General features: G+C 39.7%; 2 protein-coding genes across 8 annotated transcripts in view; both read left to right on the top strand.

Annotated features, from left to right (window-relative positions):
* RORA (RAR related orphan receptor A) overlaps window positions 1-15,721 on the top strand; it is a 373,904-nt gene extending 358,183 nt beyond the window's left edge. Inside the window, exons 7-12 of one of the 4 annotated variants that reach the window (XM_075432128.1) lie at window positions 156-288; window positions 967-1,074; window positions 2,482-2,592; window positions 3,926-4,038; window positions 5,339-5,499; window positions 6,496-15,721. In XM_075432128.1, the coding sequence (XP_075288243.1) occupies window positions 156-288; window positions 967-1,074; window positions 2,482-2,592; window positions 3,926-4,038; window positions 5,339-5,499; window positions 6,496-6,679 (810 nt within the window). In that variant the 3' untranslated portion in view covers window positions 6,680-15,721. Of the gene's footprint in view, window positions 1-155; window positions 289-966; window positions 1,075-2,481; window positions 2,593-3,925; window positions 4,039-4,651; window positions 5,122-5,338; window positions 5,500-6,495 lie in introns of those variants that run through there. The other 3 variants (XM_075432131.1, XM_075432130.1, XM_075432129.1) reach the window with 3 other exon arrangements.
* Window positions 15,722-18,049: 2,328 nt separating this feature from the next.
* Window positions 18,050-22,590, top strand: part of ICE2 (interactor of little elongation complex ELL subunit 2) — a 31,624-nt gene continuing 27,083 nt past the window's right edge. Inside the window, exons 1-3 of one of the 4 annotated variants that reach the window (XM_075432123.1) lie at window positions 18,050-18,141; window positions 19,049-19,153; window positions 21,810-22,077. In XM_075432123.1, coding sequence (XP_075288238.1) covers window positions 18,113-18,141; window positions 19,049-19,153; window positions 21,810-22,077 — 402 coding nt within the window. In that variant the 5' untranslated portion in view covers window positions 18,050-18,112. Of the gene's footprint in view, window positions 18,142-18,331; window positions 18,399-19,048; window positions 19,154-19,967; window positions 20,014-21,809; window positions 22,078-22,590 lie in introns of those variants that run through there. The other 3 variants (XM_075432126.1, XM_075432124.1, XM_075432125.1) reach the window with 3 other exon arrangements.

Raw genomic sequence — 22,590 nt, 5'->3', positions numbered from 1 at the left:
GGTCCATTCCCCTCATGTTACAAGCAGACTGTAGCCGAGAGTGTTGGAGATAATTCACGCTGCGGGTTTTTTTCAGCTCAGTTTTACTTTATGAAAATACTTTACTTTCCAAATCTTGATGAGTAATTTTTCAATTTTTCTTCTCTCCCGAACAGCAAAGGGAGGTAATGTGGCAGTTATGCGCAGTCAAAATAACAGAAGCTATACAGTATGTGGTGGAATTTGCCAAACGCATTGATGGCTTCATGGAACTGTGTCAAAACGATCAAATTGTGCTTTTAAAAGCAGGTATGCGAGTCAGTTTTAAGGTCTGCTTCTATTAGTTTTGGCTGAGGAAGGTGTTACCTGTGTACAGTTATTGCGTACACGTGTACACATACGTTGTGCAATGGTCATTTAAAGTAATACAAGGGAAAAATTGTCTGTGTGTGTTTGAAGTACTATACCTTCTTAGTTACTCTGGATAGAACGAGTTCACATCTACGTATGAAATTTTCATTGCGAGCAAAGGGAGCAATGAATGTGTAAAGATGGAGAGGTTGGATTCAAATTTTTTAGTTCGGCTTGCTAGCAGTGAATAATATACTTGAAGGTAAAAATCCAGATCGTTCTACACAAGATGATGCAGAAGTAATGCAGTTTACAAATACTGAAAAAAGTTGGCAAAGCTTCATGAACATAAATCTAAATGAGCTGCTTCAACTTCAGCGACTTCATTACTCTAACAAAAGTTGTCAGAGTTTATTAGCATTAACTAAGTTGCTTTAGCAAAAACTTCTGAAGGAGTTTGTGGGAATTCTCTCAATTCTACTAGCACATCATACCGTGCTCTGTTACACCACAGAAACCTGCAATCCTACTCCATTGATACTGAATGCAGAGCATAGGAGATTTTTAAATCCTCGCTTGCTCCTTGCAACTGAAGTCCCGACTTAAATAGTCAAACATACCTTGTTTCTGTTTTAGGGTCTTTAGAGGTTGTGTTCATCAGAATGTGCCGTGCCTTTGACTCCCAGAACAACACAGTCTACTTTGATGGCAAGTACGCTAGCCCAGAGGTTTTCAAGTCCTTAGGTAAGAAAATGACAAGTGTTCTATCTTAAAAAAAAAATATATATATAAAAATAATAAGATGGAAAAGCAAGGGGACAGCTGCTTTGAAACATTCAGGCTATAGTATTCAAATAAGAGTTCCAAAGCTCACACTGCTTATTTTGTAAGCAGTCATGCTGGCTCTGTCGGAGGCCAAGCTGATGTCAGGAGTTAGAACGCTTACCTCACCTCTGTGTAGTAAAGAGCTCTGGCTGTTGACGTTCAACACCAAGGTCAGGGCAGACCAGTTTGGACACACTTGTTGAGAACAGAAGCCCAGGTTTCATATCTAGCGTAACATTTTATATATCCTGTTGGAAAAGGCAGCAGATTTTAAGCTAATTTTGGATATACTGACGTTATTGTTTTGCAGATTTTAATAGTTTTGTAATATGCAAAGTCCAGTTATTTGCAGGTAAAATACTATACATCAATTTTTTTCATTAAACCACAGTTTATCATTTTCAGTTTTTTCCTGTATATTTTTGCTAATGCTAAAAGGATGCATTTCCCAGGTATAGATTTGGGATGCAAGTAATTTTGGAGGGCAGTGAAAATATGGCAGCGGAGAATGCTGTACAGTTATTGAAGTATTCTCTGCCTTTCTAAAACACCTTGAGGTACAAGGTCTGAGTGCAGACAGTTCAGAGAACCAGTATCAGACGTGGGTTCCAGTGAAACACAGCTTTCATCTGTTACCATCTGCATCCAGAAACTGAAGCTGGGTTGGGGCTGAGATCTGCAGAGGAGAGCCCTCTTCCGTCGGGCTGCAGTCCCCTTCAGAGCAGGGCTCCACTTTGACTAACTGCGTAACAGCATGTGTAACAGCAGCAGGAACCTGGCTGACGCCCACGGGAGCAAGAGAACGGATGAAAGGAGTCAGAGTTCCTGTCCTGCATGGGAAGCTTTCAGGCCTTGGCTTCTCCCTGTGCTCCTGCACGTACCTTGTATGCCTCTCTTCCCCCGCCTCTTCTCTGTGCTCGACAGTCTTAACATTGGCACTTTTCAAGTACGCGTTTTGAACCTCCAGTCCACAGTGACATGCGAAAGTCTCGTTTAGAACAGAAAGCTGAACCAGTTCTGAGCTTGAAAATGGCTTGGGTTTTATCCGTATTTACCCCAAAAGAACCAAATGTGGAAAAGCTTCAGCTCGCCAAACCTTCAGAGTACTGGCTGCCAGGGTGTGGGAGCTCGGGACTCATGGGAATGGGGTAGTAAGCTCAAGCACGAGTGAGCTCTCACTGCCATCCCTCCGCAGTCCTTAGAGAGAAGACCATTCACCTGTGAAGTATTTTACATCCATTTTTCACTTCCATCAGAATACATCAACTCTGTAGCTCTGAAGTAGTTTTAAACAATGTGGCATGAGCTGTACCTTCTCTTTGGCAGGTTGTGAAGACTTCATTAGTTTTGTGTTTGAATTTGGAAAAAGTTTATGTTCTATGCACCTGACAGAAGATGAGATAGCTTTGTTTTCTGCGTTTGTTTTAATGTCGGCAGGTAAGAGATAAAGGTTTGCTCTAGGTTTATCTGGTAGAGGTCGTTTTTATTTTGAAGTCTTTCTAATGATAAAACTATCGGACAGTGTGAAACGTCATCATCTTTTTGAGTGTCTCCTTCTTGACCAAAATTTTTATTTTAATAAACACATTAAAACTATGAATTTAGGAATGTTTGTTAAGTTGGAAATCCTAATCTAATCCCTTGTTCTCCAAGTTTTCACCTCGTTGCAGACTTGGCTTCTTTGCAAAAGGTTAAATGCCATGTGAGTGAGACCACTGGGTCAGTCTAGGTGAGACAGGCAGAAGATAGGCACTGAACTTAAAAAGTCAGCTTCCAGTGCATGTGAGCTTGCAGCTGTAGCAGAATTATCTCAAGCACATGACAGAATGCTTCCAGTGTAGCCTCAGGTCTGTTAAGCAGGGTTGCCATTTTAGTGTGGTACAAAGGTGCCGAGGCAGCTGAGGTATCTGTCCTCCTCGTGAAACTGGGTGCACTGAGAACTACAGTGCCAGCCATACAGGTCACCCCAAGAGTCAGCCTGGGTCTACCATACCCGTGGCTGACATAACTTAATAATCTCAAGCAGATACGCACAGTACTCCAGGCTCTGGAAGGCTTCTTCGGTCAGTGGAACAAGATACTGGTGCAGCAAGTCGGTTTGTGTCTGGCGGAACACTCAACGGAGTGAACGCTCTGTTCTTGGACTGCAGCGTGGGAGTGGTGGAAGACTGTTAGCAGTAGTGGGTTTAAGGGAGACCACCATGAACACATTCGCATGCTGTTTGCCAGATCGAAAGGGTGTTAGCCCTGTGCCCTAGGGTGTAAGCCACAGAATCCCCCAGTTCTGCCAACCAGAGGAGGTAGCAGCTAATACTACTCTTCTGGGAGGTTTCGGAGCGCTGCTTTTTTATTTTTTTAATAGCTGAATATTTGCTTCTGATTTTTCTGTATGTCACTGTAGATCGCAGCAAGAACATCCACTACAACTACTTGTTCATTATGTGATCTATTCATTTCCCACTAAAAAGTTGCTAGCTTCATTTTGTAAATACTCTGCATTTTACAGACCTCGTTAGCAAATGATTAATAAATCTTAAGCAGATATGCTGCATTCCTCTAATTAAGGGCTTTATAAAAGTAATTTTAAATGCACGTAATAAATATACTCCAAAGCCTATTAATTTTGAAACTCATTTTCTGTGTGAGAGTATATGGGAAGTGGAAGGAAGGTTGCAAACAAGAAAGATGAATCTGTGACAGGCTTAGCAGTTCCTGGTGCACTGTGATGGATGTGAGCAGCACTAGAGGCGTTAACTCCATTTATATTTAGATCGCTCATGGCTTCAGGAGAAAGTAAAAATTGAAAAACTCCAACAGAAGATCCAGCTAGCACTTCAGCATGTCCTACAGAAGAACCACCGAGAAGATGGAATTCTAACAAAGGTAAGAGTCATGTCACATGACTGTGAAAGTATGCTTCCTCACGAATGGTATTCTGATGATGGTGTAAAAGCTTTTGCGCAGGTAATTTGTTATTTATAAACCCAGAATTCTTTGTTCAAAATCAAGGTGCTTAGCTGAAACTATTTACCGACAGCTAGAGTAGGTGAAATGATGATGTGCTAGGGAGCAAGGTTGATAATGGTCTGAAAAGAGGTATTTTAATATTGAACTTCACGAGAAGCGATGAAGGTTTTTTATCCTATTTCTCCTACACAACATTTCTGCCAGGCAGAATACTGTTTCAGTTCTGCAACACACATGTCTTAGTCCTCATGAAATCTCTGCCTGCATGACAATTAAGTCGTTACAACATGCAATACCCAAACTAACCTTGTTTTTCAGCCTTCCATGAGAAGTTCCCCACACAGCCTTTTTCTCAGCAGTTCTTCCAAATTCTGATGCCTAGGGAAAAGAGATGCTATATACTATTATGCTAATCTAAAGTATCTTCATGTAACTTTTCAAAAATGGAAAAGTGGTGTCATGTTAAAAAAAATGAATCTGAAGAACTGGGGAAGGATAGGCGCTTCCTTACAGAGGTAGTTCCTTTTAGAACTCCATGCAGCCGGAAAGCTCGTGCGGAGTTTCACACCGCAGAATGAATTACAGCAGCAGAAGGATGGTCCAGCCCAGGCTCTGCAGATTGTCCTCACTTCAGATCCTGGCTCACAGAATTCTTTTCCCAGTATATACTTTGGATACCTTTGCTGGAAGAAAGCTTCTTCCATATGCTTGGATACAAATAATTTACTCTAAGTTCAGGGAGCAATATTTTTGAAGTACAGATTTTTCTGGTCTGTTCCTTTTCACCTTATTTGGCATAAATTTAAAAAGCGTAATCTATATTGCATTGCCAGTTCCCTCTGTAATATTCAGAGTGGGTTTAAAAGTAGTCAGGACTGCCTTCTTCCAGAAGAATGACTAGGTTGCATGAATGAAGGTCCAGCTGTGAAATACTTCTGTATCAGTCCGGTGCTTGGTAGGCAAGTGAGGAAACCTAATGATATGTTTTCCAAGGAAATTAAAAGATTATTTCACAAATGGCTTTTTAGTGGCTTCCTGTTTTTTTAAAAAAAAAAAAAAATCTAACAAACATCTATGACTACGCATCTGAACTGTCATTGTCATGGTAAAAACTGAAGTGAACTCTTAAGTGTTTGGGAGAGCTTTAATCCCAAGAGCAAGATTGGGAGGCCTGGTTCCGTGTATGACCATATGACTTCTGTTCATTTTTTTACAGTTAATATGCAAAGTATCTACTTTAAGAGCACTGTGTGGACGACATACAGAAAAGCTTATGGCATTTAAAGCAATATACCCAGACATTGTACGACTTCATTTTCCTCCACTTTACAAGGAGTTGTTCACTTCAGAATTTGAGCCAGCGATGCAAATTGATGGGTAAATGTATCACCTGAGCACTTCTAGAATGTCCGAAGTACAAACATTAAAACAAAAGAAAGGAAAAGAGGAAAAAAAAAAAAAAGGAAAACCAAGACACTTTATATGGCCCTGCACAGACCTAGGGAGCCAACACACTGCACATCTCTTGGCGGTCGGGGTCAGGCGAAGGATGGGAAACAATGAAACAAAGTTGAACTTGTTTTTCTCATGCATATGATTTCCATTATGCCTACCAATATGGACCCTTTTTCTGTCTCAGCTTCTCAATCCTTGACCTCTGTTTACACAGACTGAGGGTACGAATGTCAGAAGGTTGTTTTCTCCTGTAGTTCACTGCCCAGACTTTTGACAGAACAATCAATGGGTTGGTCCGAACAGACAGTCCACCTAGCAGTCAGCGACTGGTGTGCATTGCAGAGATTTCAGCATCAGTTTGCACAACTTGCTCATTGTTTCATGAAGGACGATTTTTTTCACCTACCACTGTTTGCCAGTAGACAGAACGGCATGAAAAGGGTCCATAGCAATAGCAACAATAGCATTATAATATATTACAGGGTAAATGGGCATGAAGACTATATATAACAAAAGAGATATTGTTTATATATTGTTTTAATTAATATAAAATGTAGTTACTGGTATAGCTTTTCTTGTTGAATTGATAAGGCACTTTCATTTTGCACCTTTTTCTTTAAATTAAATGCTAGCGTGTTCATTGTTGTGTTGCATGTGCACCAGAAATTCAAGTTTAACTGAAAAAGGTTTGGCAGGTACTGGTACATTGGGAGGTATTTATGCTGCTGTTTTCCATGTTACTCTTAAAGAGAGGCTGGTCATATCCTGAAATGGTTACAGATTTTTTTTAAAGAGTTGAAAATAATGACAGTTTTCTAAATTAAAATCAGCTGTTCGGCTGTTAAATTCAAAGGTACTTTTATTTTCAAGTCTTTCAAACCTGGATGTTTAAAATTACATGCCTAAATTCCAATTTAGGTGCACGAGTCAAAGGCTTCGTTTTCCAAGGTGCCGAGTTTCCCTGGTCAAAGTTCAACTAGCAATTGCAGATCATTTACAAATGAGTAACACAGCATCCTTGAAAATCAGGCTATTCAAGTGTATTTCTGCCCACCGTAACTCCAGGTTTGAAGGTATTTACTCAAGTCTGTATCTACAGTAAAAGTATGTGTGTATGACACGTATGTGGAAAGGTAGTTTTTATACGTATTATTACATACTTTTGTACTCCATATCGTAAACAATGCGTTCAGACTCGAACTATAGCCTGTCAGAATCCACAGGAGGTCTGTCTGTGGCCTCAGTGAGATGAGACACTGACCCGTGCTCTTCCAGCATCCAGCAGTTCAGTTTCAGGTAGCTGCACACCGAAGTCAATTGCTCTCCTTATTTACAAAGATGCACTTTAAAGTTCATCAGCTAAGGACAGACTAACGAAGTAAAGGCACACTGTTGCTAGAAAGCATTGTTCTGTACTCTGTATAATGCCTGGAAATAGTTAATATCACAAATTGGCATTGTGTGAGTCTGAAATTGTGATTCCCTTATTGCAGAACCAACTACTAAGCTGAATCTTGCAGTTTTTATTATTATTAATTAGCATTCCCTTTAGGAAGAATACTGTCACTGAGCAAATTTAGCAAGTAAACCTAGTTCTGAAGGAAGCAGGGTCACAATAATGACAAAATCAGCTGTGGCTGTTTGAGCCAGAGGTGCAGAACTGGTTTGGAGGAGATGACGATGTAGAACTGGATGCCTTGTAGGGCCTAGGCAAATGAAGTTTCCGATGAAGTACATAAGAAAAAGCCAGGAACTTTGAAAAAGGGGTGAGGTAGAATGTGCTCCCCTGCTTTAATTTCCAAGAATAAACAATCTCTTACGTGTATTGTAGTCGTTGCAAAGTCACAGAAGTGAACAGAAGCACCCTGAAGCCTAACTACTTGAAAAAGGAGAATTTGGTCAGTGGATTATTAAAAGGAAGACAGAGGTTTATTCTGTGATTTGAACATGTTTCCTTTGGGCTCAAATTGAGACTGTTAGCTATGACACCTATTAAAAATTTTCATGGTCTGCCACATGAGGGATGCTCCCAGCTATCGCTCATCTGTGCGTTTTGGAAGGCAGGGGTAGCATCCTGTGTTCCCCCTTCAGAGTAGTGTGCCCGCACAGAGTGGGAGGGGACCACCTGCACCTCGGTGAGCGCTGGGACGGGGGCACGGGAGGGCTTCTGGAGAGGGTCCAGAGAGCCGTGCTTTCACTGCTCTGTCCTGCCTGCTCCCGAAGAGGCAGCGCACAGCCCCGCGCTCGCTCTCTCCAGTCCCACGGAAACACTTTTCCTAGAATCATTGTTTACTTTATTGGAGTAACTGGCATGATATGGTACTTTCATTCTAATGTGTGTTCCTATTTTTAAAGCAACCCTTTGAACTAACAAACGTTTTCTGAATGTGACCAGCCTTAGGTGCTAGTCCTGTAAAGATCAACTAAACTTAATTGCAGTGTCAACTAATGAATAATGAAACAAGACCTGTACTTTTTTAGCGAGCGAGATACAACTCCTACTTCTGACAATAAGTAGAATACCAGGCAAAATATTTGGGGATTAATATTCAGTCACATCCTTTTCTTACCTTTTCCTGATGAATATTAGTGCTTTACCAGGCATCTAGGTGCCAATGGTTTGGTATCTAGTTCAGCATATTTACACCCATAAGTCATTGACAACACAGATTTTTGGAGCATTTACTAATATAATACATAAACATAAAAAGGTTCCAGGTAGGGCCTTAGCGAAAAGCCTTCTGCATCTGAAAACAGCTTGTGACATGATCTGCCAGGCCAGAAATTGCTGTCATTTTTGTCCGTGGGAGCTCCTGTGTCCTGGCACCCTGTTAAATCGGGCTGTGCATACACATCCCAAGTAACTCTGCTTTCCTGATCGCAGTTAACAGCCACTTGGCAGCGGAATATTACTGTTGTTTCGCTCTTCATAGAGAGGGGAAAGCAGGGATACAGCGTGGCAGATGTACTGAGAAGACTTCTGTTGCCAAGGAGGCTTTTATGAGAGGGGCCGTAGAGTAAGATCAGAGCGACGGCCATGTGAGAACCCAGCGCAGCAAGGGAGACACACTCTGCAGAACCTCTGGGACTATGGCCTGGTATCAGATCATCAATGGAACAGTCAGTTAAAAAACATACTTGGAGTCAACAACGCGTATTCACATGAGTATTTTCATAATCTGCCCAGTTCACTACAAACAAAAAACAGGAGGATAGCTGCAGATAAAGGAATAATTTGTTGGTTTTGAAGGATCTGTTCCTTAAAGTCTGCACAGAGATTTTCACTGGGTGTTTTATCTATCCATAGAGATGTTTTCTGGCTTTCTAGGAAAGAGATACTATACTATACCGTCATCTGAACCACCCTAAAACACTTCAGCATCTCCAGCATGGTTTGACATTCTAAAACTATGGGATTAGGTGAAAAGGGAGGCTGTTTTTAAGTTTGGTTGTTCTTTATTAAAGCTTATCTAACTTAGTATGGATACGAAGATATCTGTGTGTGTCTGTGCACCTCTGTGTGTGTGAGAGAGTACGTTTGTGTGCGCACATGAATATATGCGTGGGTATGTGAGTGGCTGCTTCTAGGCTGTACAGTGTCAATGGAATAAAGAAAATGTATTCAAAATACTTAAGTCAAAAATAGAAGGTGGAAAAAAGATTTATTCTATACAAAGCCTTGTCTGGACCACTTTAGAGAGACTTCTATTTTTTTAACCCTTCTATAAATGTTTGATGGCACTTGAAATATTCCTGCAATAAAATGTGATTTGTGTAGACATTAAAAAAAAAAAGATTTTGTAATGTGAAACAATGAAAGAAAGTAATGTAATTTTTCTACAAAACAAAAAAAAAAACAAACGAACGAACTTTGTATTATTTTCTTGATGGAATTTGTCTATTTGTCTTTGGAAAACTTTTTATTTCATTGAATGTGCCATAGTAGAGGTGTGTTTTTCTTTTTCTGTTTTGTTTTTTTTTGTTTGTTTTTTACATTTTAGATTAAAGGAATAGCTGTGTTCCGACATTCCAAAATGCAAGATGACATAGCAGTCACAATTAAAAGGTTTAATGAGTAAGCTTCAATCATTGTTGCTTTTTTTGCACATGTTCTTCATTCCTCTACAGTGCAATATGTACATAGAGCACTTGCGGGTGTAACCTTGATCCCTCAGGGAAAAATACATATTTGTACAGGATTTTCCTTTTTTTGCCTTTTATCTTTTTTCTTTTTTCTTTTTTCTTTTTTTTTTTTTTTTGCTAAGGAATGTCGATTGAATCACTTGTCTGTTGTTGAGGGGCAGCCAGATAATAATCCTAAACCACTGTCACAAAACATTGATTGTTTAAATTTTGTGCCCTTTATTTAAAAAAGAAAAATAAAAGTTATTTTCTGACAGTTCTTTGTGCCGATTGGTGAAAAAAAGGGTAAATAGATAAGCACCTTATGATTGACTTAACTGTGAATGACAATCCATCTCACTATCAACAACAGAAGCCCTATAGTTTAGGAGCTGGGGTTAAGAGTCAGAAACTAATGTGCTCAGGGATCTTCTAAAACTCTTCAACAGGGTGGCCAGTACTACTGGTGGAACAAATTACTTTTTAAAAGATGTGCTAGTATTTCCTCCCTTCCCCCTCCTCCCTAGGCACAAGAGAACTGGATATTTTTTTTATCTAAATGCTCTATGCGTGCCTCATTCTCTTACTCAGTTTTGCAGTATAGCTGCTCTTTGGTCTTTATTTTGTTCAAAACAAATTACTCCAAACAGCGCAAAGGTTTTGCTGTTCTATTTTAGAAAATGAATTAATGCTGACCCATTAAATAAATGGTTTTAAATTAATTTCAGTACCCTCTGGACATTTTTAGCATGATAGGACTATTTTTCCAGCTGAATGTCAGTGTTTTGCAATAGAAAACGGGTTTTCCTTATTTAAGTTATTGTCAAAGAAAACAAATTAGTTTATGATAGTACAGTAAGAATGAAAAGGTAACGATTAGGTTTCAGCGATGAAGTCACTTAGAAAGGAATTACAAAAACAACACTTCAGATGATGTCTGTCATTGTTGCTTACGCTTCACGGTAAAGCAGAAAACCTGACTGGAAGGAAACACTGAGGCTGAAGACATTTTCATATCTAGTATATCAAATACGGCACTCCCAAGTGACGACAGTGGCACCAAAAAACAGCAATGGCTAGGAAGGCTCCAAGTGTCAAACTGTAGAATTCTGGAAGCCTGTCGCAATTGTTTTATGGCTTCACACTCTTACAAAATGCAAGTTGAAAAGTAAATAAGCAACCACAAACAAAAGGAGCAAGATTTCAAGACTTGGGTCAGACTGGGAAGAGAGCGGATTTCTCCATCAAACATGTCTGTCTGCTTGCAACAAAGCATTAGTTCTCCAGTATCTTAGGTTAGTGAGGATTTTTTCACTGGGTATATGGCTTGCAGTTGTTTACTTGCAGTTGCTTAATAAATAGGGAAACCTTTCTTACGGTTTTACAAGCCGACGGTCAAGTTTAGCTTGGAGTGGCCTTCCGGGGTAGACAGCTCTGAGCAAGTATGACCTCTTGATCAGTTTGCGTGCTGGCATCTTCCGTAGAAGAAAATTCCTACTGTTGATTCACAGTAGAACCTATTCTACACATACCTGTGTATCAATGAAACATACTGTTAATACGTACAATCTGTAAGATGTTTTAACTCTGTAGTGGGGTGATCCAAACACTACACTATCTTTTTTTGGATTGGCACAGACATTCCCCAGTCTGTACTTGATGAACAAAACAGGTTACACAGTATGAGATGTGCAAACAATGTGCATTATTTTGTCTACGCATTCCTAACTCCCCAATTTAGATAAACTTACAAATGTCAAAAACAGCATCCAAAAATAAGAAGCAATTTTCTCTTGAGTATTCAGTATATGAGATTCTACCTGTGCTCGCTGATTCAGATTGCACAGAAGGAACGTCTTTATTTTCCCTAGCTGGAGAAATATAACTATTAGAATTATTTTTTCATTATTAATACTAATATTTATTAGTTTAAAAGTTTCACCCATGAATATATTTGAATATTAGCCTCCTATTTTCTTTATGCTTAAATATTCCCGTCAGTAAATCATTTGGTGGAAATGAGGGCAAATGCATACTGATACCAAATACAACGACAAAAAGTTTTAAAATTTAAATGAGTATTTATTTAAGAATCATTGCAGTATGTGCTTTAATCGTAGTACTGTGATAATAGCTCGCTAAATAATGCTAAGTCACTGGACTTGAGGGGGAAAATATGTAACATTTAGGATAATATATAGTCTATCTTTGGAACTTTATTCAGGTACTAAATAGAATTTTTAACATCAAAAGCTGTATTCTACCTTTTTCATATGTAATGTTGCTGTTTATCTTTTTTTTGGCCTTTATCATTGGTAGAATATAGCAATAACTTTATAGCAATAAGTAGGCTATCCAAATACGAAACAAAACATGATAAAGGCTTCAGATCAATACTCCTAGGTTCGTTTCTTCTGCCACAATATTCACTTGTATGTCTTCCCTCAAAATCTCATTACTTCTTCAAGCTGAACTTCACCATCGCGTTGTTCAACTTGATGCGTGACATCACATCTTTTTGTTAACATCTGCATGTTTTTGGTGTTCATGTGTCCTTTGTATACTTGTTTTCCTGTAAGTCAGTGTTTCTCAAGCTTTCTGAAAGCACAATCCCTCTGGGCTGTATTTCTTCATAGGGCACTCTGTGTTGGAATTAATGTACTTGTTTGGGGCAGGGAGTGCAAACCAGCTGTAGTTACTGGCCCCATTTCCTAACTGGAGGAACTGAGCTGCTGCTAGTACTTAGTAACTCCGTGGCTACTGGAAATGCTTGCAGCCAGCTCTTCCAGCTCCTCCACGCCGGGGGGCTGAGCTGCATCCCCCAAGGGGCACACGTTCCCCGGCCAGCGCGTTTGTCTGCAGCCAGTACAACCACGCTGGAGAACCCAGCTGCTACACGTCACGTAGAACCAAGCTACGTTTGCCTCGCGTAGTGTTTCGATCATAATCTAAACACTTTTGGCAGCTTTCAAATGGTTGTGACTTTCGGTTTGAGAAACACTACCCTAAATTACCCCACAACATCGTAATGTAGATGCACAAATTTTACAGGAACTTGCAATCTGTAATGCTATCTATATCTAATGCAGAGAATTCATAAGCAATACAGTGAATTTTATTTCACAAAAAGGCATACGTACTGTACACCTTTCTAAATCCAAAATGTTCCTCATTTCTACATTGATTTAGAAACAAGTTACAGAACAGTGGTGAATATTTGAACTGTTAGGACATTAACTGGCTGCTTCTTTATATGTAACTGTATTGTCTGCCTGCTCCTTTTCTGGAGATGTGTTTTTGTATTGGATGTTTGGGCCAATGGGAGGCTTCAAGCTACAATGTATTTTCCCAGATTAAATATATTTAACATATGACAAACCCCAGACAAGGCTTTTTAAAATGTATAAAGAACTGCAGTGTTAGGTGGTTTATTTGCAAACTGTTTTCAATGTTGTCCATTTTTATGGCACCTTGAACAATATTCTTGTTTCCAAAGTACAAAAAAAAAGGTTAAAAATACTCTAGCCATAACTGAATGTCAAGCAATAAAAACAAATGACTTTTTGTGCATAGATTAAAAAGAAATACAAGTTTTGGACATCTGCATGTAAATGCAATCTCTTGTTTACTGCTTTCTTAAACTTGAGCAACTGATTCCTTATTTTACTACTAATTTAAGGACTTGTAATGGCCTGTAAACATTTTATCTTGCTCTATTCTTTCAACTCTTAACTTTGTCTCTGCTTTGGAGTCATAATATTTAATGTTGTTCTGCTCACCTCTATACAGTTAACTTTTTGCTTTCGTTCTGTATAGATAAAGTTATACTATAAACAGCCTACACAGTGCAAATATTTATCTGTTTATCAAATACCACATTATGCTGTATAATATCTGTTTTACTATATAATCTATTTTAGACATAGCTGTTTAGAACTAGAGCGTGCTATTTTTGTGTTTTTCTGATGTGTGGTGCTAGATAAGTTACTTTTGTGAACAAAAGCAAACAAACCCCTTTTATTCCTAGACAATACCACCTTTGGGTCTTGTTAATTTCACTGAGTATAACTATATATAAATATATATATTTGTGTATATATATATATACACACCAACATATGCCCAACAAGTACCTGTATCAGAGTACAAGATTTGGGACATGGTTTTCTCTTTAAATGCATAGTGTCATTATATAAATTATTCTATAGTATATTTAATAAGGAGAAAATTACTTCACCGGTACAGATACTTGATATCGAATGTAGACTTTTTTTCTACATTATTAACATTATTAATTATTAACGTTATTAAAAATGTTCTGTCCAGCTTGTTATTCTTTTGGTTACTAAAACAGTCTGCCTGTATTGTATCAGAGAAAAGAAAAAAAGAAAATCTAATCTGCCAGTATAAAGTAACTGCAGTATGCTGTCTGTCTGAAAGGGAGGTCATTATTTGGCTTGTTGGGAGCGTTCTATCCTGTCGCTGCATCTGAGATGTACAGATGTTGTTCTGCTGGGTGCCTTCCTCCCTCTTCACTTTAAATAGGATCTGTACACACTCAGACTGCGGATATTACTAGGCCATGCCTACGCACTTAACTCCAGTTTCTGTAAATAGGAATTTTCTGTAAATCTTCCACGATAGATGGATGGCTAAATTCAGTCCTTGGATATGCTTTATAAATCACGCGTACATATCCAAGGACAGCCATTAGCAACTGAAGTTAATTAAGAAGTGGAATTTGCAATGTTTTGTCAGGTCTGGGGGTTTTGTTTTTATTTTTCATGTATACCTTAATTTACGTAGTCACGTACCCTTAAAAGTATTCCTATCCCCCTGTTCCTTTCATTCTAGATACTGTTTTCCTGTTAATTCTTAAAAACTGATGGATATCAAATATCTAACTAAGGAGGTAATTAACCTTTTAAATATTTATTAGAATTTTTCTGTAATATTACTGAATTTATAAGATCTTTAGCAAAGATTTTTGAGCAATTTATTAAATACAGTGTTTCTGTTTACTGCACTTTTTGATAATAGAAGGTAGTGAATTTTAAAGCCATGGTTCTTGGCTTCCATGCACTGCTTTTATACCCTCAATCCAAGGAATATATATATATAAATAATTTTTTTAAAACAGCAAACATACTGTTGTCCTAAAAGTAAATACAAACTTTACTGCACCGTGGGTATATTTTCATAAGTGGAATGTTTAATTGCAAACACTATCAGGACAATTACAAAAAACCTCTTGAAGCTACAATCTTATTTAAATATAAGCCATGACAATTTTATTTTCCCTTGTTGATTTAAGTCACCTTCTGATATTTTCAAAGAGAAAAGGACTCGGTCTTAAATTTGTATGTACTAACTTACACATGATGCCAGGAACACGTTCTCCCTTTTCATTTTAATAGTTTGATATATTTATGCAAAACCATTTGGTTAACATAGATTCTCCCTGTTTACTAAATGTTCAACGTAACAAGACCAGAATAAATACTGATTACAAATACACATCAGTTTGAAGATTAAGCACACAGACTTCAAAAACCTCGTTGAGCGATATGCTCAAATTTCTGTAAATACACACAAGTTTAAATACAATTATACTGTACATGTAAATATATTTTGTCTGTTATGTGTACAGTATGTATAAATTCCTTTTCTAGCCACATTAAAATGTAAGCCATCAAGAGGAATATTAAAGTGGTATTGTACTAAACCTTTGCTAATGATCTTTACCCAGTCACTTTTCACTTTCATGGACCTTTCCAACTCACTCTTAGGATAGCCTGCTTACATTCAAGTTTGTTATTTTACTCGGTCCCGAAAAAAGTATTTTGATCCATTTTGTAAATATGACTGTAAAAATAAGAGATTTAATGTTGTCTTTTAAATACTCCAATTTTCATTCTAATATGAATGTTGTTATATTGTACTTAGAAACTGTACCTTTAATATTACATTACCTTTATTAAGTGCATTGAACACATCGATTTTAGATGTGCTTTATGTACTGTTATCCTGTAATAAAACTTCAGCTTCTAATGGAAAAATCTGTCATAATTTTTTGTCAGTAACATCTTATTTGTTTTTCTGAATCGTGGTTTATTAGGTTTATTCTTTAAGAAACGCACAGTTACAAAATTAGGCTGTGCTTCCAAGCACATAGAACTGTTTGGCACATGTATCACGTAATGTTTGGCAGTGGGGAAACAAGAAGACTCCCGATCACCTTTTAAGCTTCCCTCTTAGCCAGCAAGAGCTTTAAACCTCATCAGAATGAATGCGGATTGATCTAGCTTCCCTCTCCTCAAAGGCGTCCTCTTGTCTGAAATCACCATTAACTGCATCAAGTGCAAGGCACAAGAAGGCTTAAGGCCTTCCCAGTGACTTTGGAAACACCACTTCAGCCTAGACCTAAATGAGGATTTGGGTATCAAAATTGAGGTGTTAATACAATTTAGGCATCAAAATTCAAAGCTGCAACTCCCCTCTGCTGTGCTGACTTTGGGAGCACCTGAATGTCAGCAGCACACTTGGTCTTAAGACTTCAGGCATGCAAAATTCTACTTCTGCACCTACCCAGAAATGCTTCAGTCTTGACAGAGCTTTAACAGCTCAGTACTGATGCCTGACGATGATCCAGAAATAGGTCTTGGCTATCTTTGACGCACTGTATCTGGAAGCAGCCTTCACCTATGGATCAAGTCTACAAAAAAAAAAAGTAGTGGAAGTGATTGTTTTCTTAGAACGGTAGCACCAAGTAGTGCCATGTTTTACAGCAGCTCCATGACTAAAGCAGTCTTTAAGACATGGAAAATCCAGATGTAATTTGTTCATCCTCAGGATGTGATTGCTGTCCCATCTTTCCACTCACAGGAGAGTTTCTAACCACCAAGATACAGGTTAGGCAACAACTATATAAACAATTAGAAATATTCAATATAAAACGCAGGTATGAGACAAACCAAGGACTCTCATGCCTGCCCATAAGGAAAGCTAAACTGCAGGTTATGAGGTCGTGTTTTGACCCCTGACTATTTCACAGAATCACAGGTTGTTAGGGACCTCCAGCAGTCACAAGCAGGGCCACCTAGAGCCAGATGCCCAGGACCGTGTCTAGCTTTTGAGTATCTCCGGGGATGGAGGCTCCACAACCTCTACAGGCAACCTGTGCCAGTGCTCAGTCACCCTCACAGTGAAAAAGTGCTTCCTGGTGTTCATGTTTATGTCATGGAAGTAGAAAGGTTCCATGTAGGAAGTAGCACCATTGAAAAAAAAAAAAAAAACCACTACAAAAACAGACACTGCAGGTTTTGGAGAGATGCAGACTGAAGTAGCATTTAACCTGCTGCATTCACAGTCTGCGATAAGTCTTCTAACCATTTGGCTGTGTTGTAACTGTTGCCATACCTGGTTTCTGAAGTAATATTACTCCTTACAAGGCTACCTCCAGTGGTGGGCTCTGGGTGGATCCCGGAGGGAGACAGAAACCTTTCTGCCTCTCTGAGATACGTAAGCCAAAAAAGGGCAGAATTAAAATCAAACAATGTGCTTAAAACTGATCTGCGAGCAAACTGAAGAGATTCCTTTGCTGGTGGATTTGGAGATCATTCTGAAACCACTCAGTGGGTTTCTTTATGTGTTTGTGTATACTGCCCGAAGTTTTAGTTACAAGACTAGGTGCTGTGAATGCTTTGGTTGCTTCATGCCACAATCCTCACTTCCCTCTTCCATTTCTCCATCTATAGAGCTGTAAAGGGGGCCACCTTTTTTTTTACCACCACAAGAAAATGAGTTTGCATCACCTAGACTTACAAGTACTGAGATGATTTGAATTCCACATTTTACCACACTAGGAAGCCTGATCATCAGAAAAAAGCTTTTGTGGCTCTGCCCACATGTTAACAAGTGGGAAGTGAGCCAGGGAACCTGGAAGCTCAGGGGAGGAGGGACGCTAGTACATAACAGCAACCTCCGCGGGGTACCTCAGCCCTCTCTCACACGGCCACCAACCCAGCTCAGGGACGAGCCGCCCAGCAGAGCCACCTCTGCACGCCCAGGGCGGGAAACGTCGTTCGAGGCACCCAACACCTGGCCAGGGCCACACCTTAGTGAAGAACGTGGAGAGGCCGCCTTCTCTTGGCGGGGCGGGACGGGACCGGGACGGGCCTCGGCAGCCACGCACCCCACGCCCGCACCCCGCACCGCTGCCGCCTGCCACAAGATGGCCGCCACGGCCGCGCCTCCGGCGGCTGCTCGAGCCCCTGTTGCCATTGGCTGGCTCAGCACACCTGATCCCGCGCGCCGGCGCTCTGCTACGCTGATTGGCCGATGCCGTGAGGCAGGCTCACGCGGCAGAGAGACGAGGAACCGGCGAATACGTTTCCCCGAGGGGTCCCTCAAGATGGCGGCCAAAGGGCAGCTGCTGACCTGGTGAGAACGTTTCCCCCTCTCCCCCGACCTCCGCAGGGCGCGTCCGACAAGCGGGAGGCGGGAAGATGGCCCCTGCTCCGCGCTGCCCCGCTGGGAGGGGAACACGCCGCCCAGCCCGGCTGCGCCCGGCGGGAGCGGGGCGGGCCTGGGTTCCCGCGCCCGCCCGGCTCCGCCCCGTCGCTGGAGGAGGGCGGGGCGGCGCGGCGCCATTTTTTTGCCGTGCCCTCAGCGGGAGCGGGGAGCGTGGTTTTTCTGAGGTGGGGTTGGTATGCGTGTGTGCGCGCAGGAATGAGAAACAATTGCGTAGTACGGCCCGTGATGTGCAGATGGGGCAGTGACGCTGTTCTTGTTTTTAATGCCAAAAGCCCTACAAAGAAGCGATTCGCCTTCTTAAGCTGAGGGAGGTGGTTTGGGTTTGAATTAGTTTATTTTTGGGGAAGACGGGAATAGATCCTTTCTCATGCCTTTCAAAATAGTTTGGGAAGGTTAATGTTGTGTAAAGCCTGTACACTGGGGCTATATTAAAAAAGAAAGGTTTACGTAGAAGACAAAATTCTTTTTTTAAAAATTAAAACCAAGATTGTTGTGTTTTTCTCAAAATTCCAGCAAGTTCAACCCGATGTTTGGTTTTGATTAATGAACATTTGAAAGTGTGTAGCTCCTTCACAATTTCTCTTGCCATGTCTGGTGTTAATTAAATTGTTCTTTTTGGACTGTGAAGATCACGTGTGTTTTACTATTGAAAGCCGATAGGGAATTATGCAGTCTGTATATAACATGGAAACACTGTGTAGATAACCTTTTTTTTTTCTTCAGATAAATAATTCTGTTCCTTGTTACTCAGGGGCAGATGTGGCATTTAATTTTTTGTGTATTGCAATGTTCTTGTTTTGTTTTTTATTATCAGGGATATTTCACCAAAAAATGGCAGTGAAGTGTTTTTCTTGCATGAAATTTATGAAAAATACTCATTGGCTCCGAGCCTCTCTGAACTATGGCATTTATCAAACAGGTATATTCTGTTACGTTATAATTTTGTGCTGTTTGTTGTCAGCCTATTGATGCATACCCTTACTGTTCTGGGGGAAAGCTGCATGTTGTCCAGTATGCACGGATGTGATAGTGACTCCTTGGTCCAGCAGTTGGTCTGCCCTTTACCCATTGTGAAACCTCAGAAAGCAGGAAGAGTCTGGGTTGGGACCTATGGCCTTTCTTGTCTTTTAGGAGGTGGAGTGGTATTTTGGGGGTTTGGGGATGGGGTTTGGGTTATTTTTTTGGGGGCGGTGCTTGTTTTTTGCTTTCTCTTATGTACCAAAGAGGGGTGAAGTTTGACCCACGCTCTTAACTGGTCACAGTAAGGATCCTGTAACCCATGAACCAGACCTAATTCTTCTTAGAAATTGATGTCTTGCTGTCTGTCCATGCCTTCTCACTTTGTAGAGGGCTGATGATAGTATACACTGAAATGCTTTTTACTCTTACCTTTTGGAAGTAGCCAGCACTGTTTACATAGATCCAACAGTGTCTTAGGGGTAGTGGAGATGCAATTAGTTCCTTGAGTAATGAAGAAACTGGGTATAAAGCGTTAGCTGAAGAGTGGGAAATGGAATTATGTGAACACAGGTGGTACAGGTAGTATTGGTTGTGCAGTTTTGTTATATTTTTTTATTTTCCTAAGTTGAGGAAGTAGAATCAAAATTTGATTCGCGTAGTGAAAAGCATAGCTCATGCTGCTGGATTTCAGAAGTTGGAGAACTGTATTTCCGCTGTTGTTTTTTGAAGAAGTTGTTAAGCTGGTACGGAGGTACAAGTGACAAGTGTCTCGTGGTGGATGAACATTGGCACCGTAAAGAACGTGGATGGGAGACCAAGGTAGCTACTGCACTGCAAGTGAGGCATTCAGCATGTGGAGAAATAATTTGTTCTAAGGGGGAATTACTGTATTTTTATGAACTGACACTGAGAGCACACATTTGAGGGGAGTACCTGTTGGCATCACGCGACTCTGTATTCCGTGTCTTTAGCTGGAGGAGGTTTTTCTGGTTCTTCTCTGTTGGAGCAACTTTTCTTGAACTGACAGAGATGAGCGCAGCCCTCGCAGCTTACTACTGGGTACACTGGATGTTAATGTAGGATTCTTCCTTTAGATGATGTAGAGAAAAGGTTTCTGTAGTAGGCATGACTGCCCTCAAGACTGGAATTGTGTTCAATTGTGTATGCTAGAAGTGGATTTATAGCCAGAACAGAGGTTGCAACCAGAAAAATTCAGAAATTGGTGGAACTGGGTTGTGTGGCCATAGACAAGAGCAAGAGGAAATGAAACCCATTGGGGGAAATGTGAGAGTAAAAGCTGGAGGAAGTCTATTAATTTTTATATTGGGGTTTCTGATAGATATTTGCTAAAGTATATATTCTCTCATGATAGAAGCTGTGAAGGCAGGTTCCTGATAAAATGAAGGGGAAGAATTTAAGCCATCAGCTCCAATAAAGTATAATGCTGTAAATATGGACAGAAAAGTTCTGTCAGATTATTTTGGTTTGCACCCTGATGAAGACTGTGACAGCACTGCATACTGAAATGATCTTGATGTGCTGCCATTTAATTCATTGCTGAATATAGCCAAGTTAAGCTGCTAGAATTTCTTGATTTTCCTGCATTGGCATATCTGAGTCAGCATCTTGTTGCTGCTGCAGCTTAATTAAATTTGCCAGTTTGTGCCACGAGGATGGACACATTCTCATATTCAGAGAGACAGCTGTGAAGTATTATTAAGAAGTGTGGACGTGATACTGCTGGATTTGAATAACACTTGAGATGTTTTCTACTGCTGAAATCATATCTTAAAAATACGCTTTTTCCAAGATCAGCAGTTAATGTTATTTTTGTTAACCTTAAATATTTTCTCTCTTAAAAACAGTTATTTTAAATAGAGTAGGGCGAAGGTGACCTTCACATACTGGAGTCGTTTTAGGAACCAGCTTTATAATGTTACTTCTTTTTTGTTGTCAGGGCAGCTATGCCCCTTGCCTTGGCCCAATATAATTTTTGGCAACTGATTTCAGCATTGTTTAGATTAGAAAATGAAACCCTTGAATTGTGTACTCTGTTTTTAGGAATTTCCGCATGAAAATGTGGAATGTCTGTTGTTACAATTAAGTAGTTTTGATTTACTTTCTTTTTACAGAAAGAAAGGCTTTTTCTAGTTAAGTCTTTCTCCTTTACTATCATAACTTTGACTCCTAAGTTAGACCTTTCCAAGTGCAAACTGTTTCTGAACACCAGCCATCAGTGAATGACAAAATGTTGAGACTCTTTATCTTTTCGTTAATAATGAGTGTTTCCAGAACAAAGAGAGTTTCAGTATTTGGCTTGTCACCTCAGTGTTGAGTATACAGACCAATATATACATAATTTATTTTTTTTTTAATCATCTTTAAACCAGTGGCAAACCTGCTCTTGATACTAAGGGTTAATCTGATTGTCCTGGTGAAGCTTCAGAATAAGAAAATTCCTATGATGTAGACGAGGAATTGGAATAGTACAGTATCTCACGATGCATTTTGCTGGATTTGAAGTTTAGGCTTATATGACTGCCTTTATTGATCCTGACAAATATTAATATTTATGTGAAAAGTGTAAGTTCTTTCCTTTATTACTTTTGTTTCAGAGAGGCAAAGAAAAATGTGGAGGTGTTGGCAAACTCCTCAGAAAACAGACAGACTTGTAGCATACAGGCTGCAGATCCAGTTGAGGTGGAGGCTAAAGGCACAACTGACGATCATCCTTTCCCAGAACCTAGAATCCCCTATCCATTTACCTCTTGTTTGACTGAGAAGGAGCAGAAAACGTACTTATATCTGATGACTAAGTACTCAAAAAAATTAAATCATTTTCAAGTTAATGCAGCAAGTCAAAGAGAATTTTTCACATATATGGTAAGTGTTCATATATGTACATACGGACATTAGAGAAGAAGTACAATTTTTGTGTTGCAAAGAGTTAAGGAACATGTAGCAAAAATGTTTTAAAATTTATTTTGTTGTAATTTCCTTTAACATAATGTTATGAATGGCAATAAAGGTTTAAAGTATTCAGGAAAACCAAATACGCTTTCAGTTTATATTAAAAATATCATTTCATTGCAAGTGGGTAGGAGTTTTGTGGCTTTTTCTTTTGTTTTTTAGTAGTGCTCTAAACAATGGATGGTAAGTACAGATCTTTGATAGGTGATTGAACAGCCACCCGCCCCCGAAAAAAAACCCCATTATTTTATGAGAAAGAAGTTAAGAGTTAACTTTGCTGTAATTTTAGCATTTCATAATGGCATGTAGCAGTCTTGCATAAAGTTAGGAGATAGATACATTTTGATGTGATCTCTGACAGCACCCTGTAATGTGAACTTTCTTCATCAGCATGTGGGGGAACTTGTGCGTTGACCTTCTATGCTT

The sequence above is a fragment of the Opisthocomus hoazin genome, chromosome 10, assembly GCF_030867145.1.
Source record: "Opisthocomus hoazin isolate bOpiHoa1 chromosome 10, bOpiHoa1.hap1, whole genome shotgun sequence".
NCBI classification, from domain to species: domain Eukaryota; kingdom Metazoa; phylum Chordata; class Aves; order Opisthocomiformes; family Opisthocomidae; genus Opisthocomus; species Opisthocomus hoazin.
The sequence above is the reverse complement of the archived record's forward strand: the minus strand, read 5'-3'. Positions and strand labels throughout refer to the sequence as shown.